Here is a 3,726-nt window from a genome sequence, read left to right as displayed (position 1 = left end):
GGCAGATGCTCGAGGGCCCTTCCCAGTACCGGCCTCCAGTGCCGGTTGGGAGATGCGGGTCAATCAGTGTAGGGGCCGCCGGTTCCTGCGGCCTCCCCGGCCTGGGCCTCTCAGCCTTGCTGGTGGCCCAGCTGGATGCCCAAGGGTCATGGGGTAGAGGAGGGAGCGGGGAGGGGTTAATTACCACCCCAGCTACCCTGGCAATTAGGGGGAAGAGGATTATAATTTTGGGGTGGGGGTAAGGTCCCCAGGCCGGGGGTGTGTCCCCCCAGGCTGAGCCTCCCTGGCATCAAAGGGTTAATAGCCCCTGCCCAGAAGCCTCATTAACCAGGGCGGGTCTGCCAGTTCGGGGAGTCCCCCCAGACCTAGCTGAGCCAGAGGCTGGGAGGGGGCCCCCTCCCCTTCACCCCTGCCCTGAGTCCCTTCCGCCCAGTCTTTCTACCTTGGCCTTGGGCGGGTGGGACTCAGGAACCCCCTCCCCATCCGAAGGCCCTGCCCAGCAGGTGAAGCCACCCCAGCCGGGCTCCCGTGGTGCTGCCTGGTGTGACCTTTGCTCCGCTCCTCTCAGGGTGTTCTCAGCTCTTGCCGCCTGCCTGTCCATCCGCATGTCCATTTAGTTGTTCCTTCAGCGTCTCTCCATTCTCCTGGCCTAGATACTCACTCATGTGCCAGTCTGTTCACCCACCCGCCATGTTCTGGCCGTCCAGGCTGCCCCCTTCCCTCCGCCCTCCGCCCACCCGCCCTGTCCACTCACCATGCAGTCTGGCTGGCTCCTGTGCCCTGGGCTTGTGTGTGCCGGGCGTGGGGATGGCCCTGCCAGGTGGGTCAGGGGCCCAACCCCAGGACACAGCGTGTCCCTAAGCACTGCAGTGTCACCGTCGTGTGGCCAACAGCACAGGCCAGGCCCATAGGGGTCCGTGCGGCTTCCTGGGCGAGGGGGCCAGGCACACTCCCCAGGCTGCCAGGAGGTCAGCAGGGTGAGCGCGTCTGTCCCCCCTGGGGGGCGGGGGGCTGCCCTGCCAGCCTCAGGGTGGAGGGGAGGCAGGAGGCCAGCGCCTGCCGTCACCCCAGCGGGCTGTGCTGCCCCTGCCCCGTCTACAGGTGCATCCAGGGCTCAGTACCACACCTTGCAGGCCGGCTTCAGCTCTCGCTCCCAGGGCCTGGGCGGGGAAACCTCGGTGAGTGACGCCCCTCTAGCCCAGACCCCTGAGGTGGAGGTTCCGAGGGGGGCTGGGCTTCATGGTCGGGAAGAGGGGCCCGCTGAGCCCCCATGGCCCCTCACTGCCGTCCCCTCCCCTCCCTGCCCCACAGACCTTCCGGCCCATCGCCAAGCCCACCTACAGCCCCGCCTCCTGGTCTTCCCGCTCGGCCGTGGACCTGAGCTCCAGTCGGAGGCTAAGCTCCGTCCACAACGGGGGTGGTGCCTTTGGGGCTGCAGGGTACCGGGGTGCCCCGCCCACTGCACCGGTGCCCGCCCGGCCTGTGTCCTTCCACGAGCGTGGTGGGGCAGGCAGCCGGGCAGATTACGACACCTTGTCCCTGCGCTCACTGAGGCTGGGGGCCGGGGGCCCGGACGACCGATACAGCGTGGTGTCCGAGCAGCTGGAGCCGGCAGCCACGTCCTCCTACAGGGCCTTTGCCTACGAGCGCCGGGCCAGCTCCAGCTCTAGCCGGGCTGGGGGCCTGGACTGGCCGGAGGCTACCGAGGGACCACCCAGCCGGACCATCCGTGCCCCTGCCATGCGGACCCTGCAGCGGTTCCAAAGCAGCCACCGCAGCCGTGGAGTGGCTGGGGCCGGGCCCGGGGGCGTCCTGGAGCCCGTGACCCGCGCACCGTCTGTGCGCAGCCTCAGCCTCGGTGACTCGGGCCACCTGCCGGACATGCGCGGGCTGGACAGCTACGGCGGCCACCGCACTCTGCAGAGGCTCAGCAGCGGGTGAGCTGGGCCGGGTTTGCGGGGGTAGCCTCTGCCAGAACCCCAGTCCATCCTCAGATCAGCCTAACCCGGCTCTTGTCTCTGCAGATTCGATGACATCGACCTGCCCTCAGCAGTCAAGTACCTCATGGCCTCAGATCCCAACCTGCAGGTGCTGGGAGCTGCCTACATTCAGCACAAGTGTTACAGTGACGCAGCCGCCAAGAAGCAGGTGACCGTCCCTGCCGACCACGCCCACGGACCCGCCTCACTCAGTGCTCTGGTCCCTAACCGCCCTCGCTGACCCCCAAACTGACTGGGCAGACCTGGGCCTACCCAGAGCATCCCCAGCAGAGGAAGGGTGGGAGGGCTGGACTTACACGTGTCCAAACACACACGCTGACACCGCACACCTCTGCACACACCTGAATATAGACACACACGCCTGTCACTGTACACGCCTGCCTACAGCTGCACACCTCTGCACACACCCATCCGTCGCGTGCACGCTTGTTAACACCCGAATGCCTGTGCCCGCAGGCCCGCAGCCTGCAGGCTGTGCCCAGGCTGGTGAAGCTCTTCAACCACGCCAACCAGGAAGTGCAGCGCCACGCCACAGGCGCCATGCGCAACCTCGTCTACGACAACGCGGACAACAAGCTGGCCCTGGTGGAGGAGAACGGCATCTTCGAGCTGCTGCGGGCGCTGCGGGAGCAGGACGACGAGCTCCGCAAGAACGTCACAGGTGGCCTGGTCCCCGCCCGCTACCCGCCCCCACCCCCTCCCGCACCTCCCGCCGCCTCTTCCCTCGGCCCCCACGGCCGTGCCTTGGCACGTCTCTTTAGAGCCAGCCTCCACCCCAGGGCTCGTGTCCCCAAGGGTCGTCCTCTCTGCCCTACCGCAGCCCCGTGACCCTCTGGGTCACACCCAGGCTGTCCCCAGGAAGGCTGGTGGGTGAGGCTGGCAGTGCCCCGCAGGGACAGGTCAGGAGCCTCCTCCCTACCACCTGAGGAAGACAGAGGGGCTGGAGGCCTCGGAGGTCCCCAGAGGTGGTGCCTGACCACGACTGTGGCCCACCCACCACAGGGATCCTGTGGAACCTGTCCTCCAGCGACCACCTGAAGGACCGCCTGGCCCGGGACACGCTGGAGCAGCTCACAGATCTGGTGCTGAGCCCCCTGTCGGGGGCGGGCGGGCCACCCCTCATCCAGCAGAACGCCTCTGAAGCCGAGATATTCTACAATGCCACTGGCTTCCTCAGGTGCGCCGGGCGGCCGTGGGGCCCTGAGGTCCGAGGGACAAGGCGGAGCCACTGGGTTGCGGGGGGCGGGGGCTCTGGGGGAAGTGGATGGATCCAGCAAGGCAGAGGTGCTGACCCACGAGTGGAGTGGGTCACCAGGTGTCCTCCCCCCAGCCAGATGTCAACAGGCTGCAGGCTCAGGTTTCTTTAAATCAGGGACTTGATCTGACATTTCTAACCTGCCCCCACCCCAGACGGTTTGAGGAGTGGATGGGGGCAGGCGTGCAAAAGCGTGGGAGCGACAGTGTCCAACGGGCCAGGAGCAGGAGCTGCTGGGGGCAGGCCCAGCGCGCGGCGGGGAGGGAATCGGGGCCCAGGAGCTCAGCCTCGGGTTCAGCTCGCTGTGGGGTGGCTCTGCCTGGGGTCCCTGTGCCGGCCTCTCACCTGTCTCCACCCGCAGGAACCTCAGCTCCGCCTCCCAGGCCACTCGCCAGAAAATGCGTGAGTGTCACGGGCTGGTGGACGCCCTGGTCACCTACATCAACCACGCCCTGGACGTGGGCAAGTGTG

The 3,726-nt window shown here is 67.3% G+C and overlaps 1 protein-coding gene across 1 annotated transcript in view; it reads left to right on the top strand.

Annotated features, from left to right (window-relative positions):
• PKP3 (plakophilin 3) overlaps positions 1-3,726 on the top strand; it is an 8,547-nt gene that overhangs the window by 2,684 nt on the left and 2,137 nt on the right. The window contains exons 3-8 of the mRNA XM_010861163.1: positions 1,102-1,178; positions 1,312-1,937; positions 2,025-2,148; positions 2,457-2,661; positions 3,003-3,177; positions 3,617-3,721. Coding sequence (XP_010859465.1) covers positions 1,102-1,178; positions 1,312-1,937; positions 2,025-2,148; positions 2,457-2,661; positions 3,003-3,177; positions 3,617-3,721 — 1,312 coding nt within the window. The remainder of the gene's footprint in view (positions 1-1,101; positions 1,179-1,311; positions 1,938-2,024; positions 2,149-2,456; positions 2,662-3,002; positions 3,178-3,616; positions 3,722-3,726) is intronic.

Source organism: Bison bison, unplaced genomic scaffold (genome assembly GCF_000754665.1).
Source record: "Bison bison bison isolate TAMUID 2011002044 unplaced genomic scaffold, Bison_UMD1.0 scf7180017857661, whole genome shotgun sequence".
In the NCBI taxonomy this organism is placed as follows: domain Eukaryota; kingdom Metazoa; phylum Chordata; class Mammalia; order Artiodactyla; family Bovidae; genus Bison; species Bison bison.
This window is presented reverse-complemented; position numbering and strand designations above follow the sequence as displayed.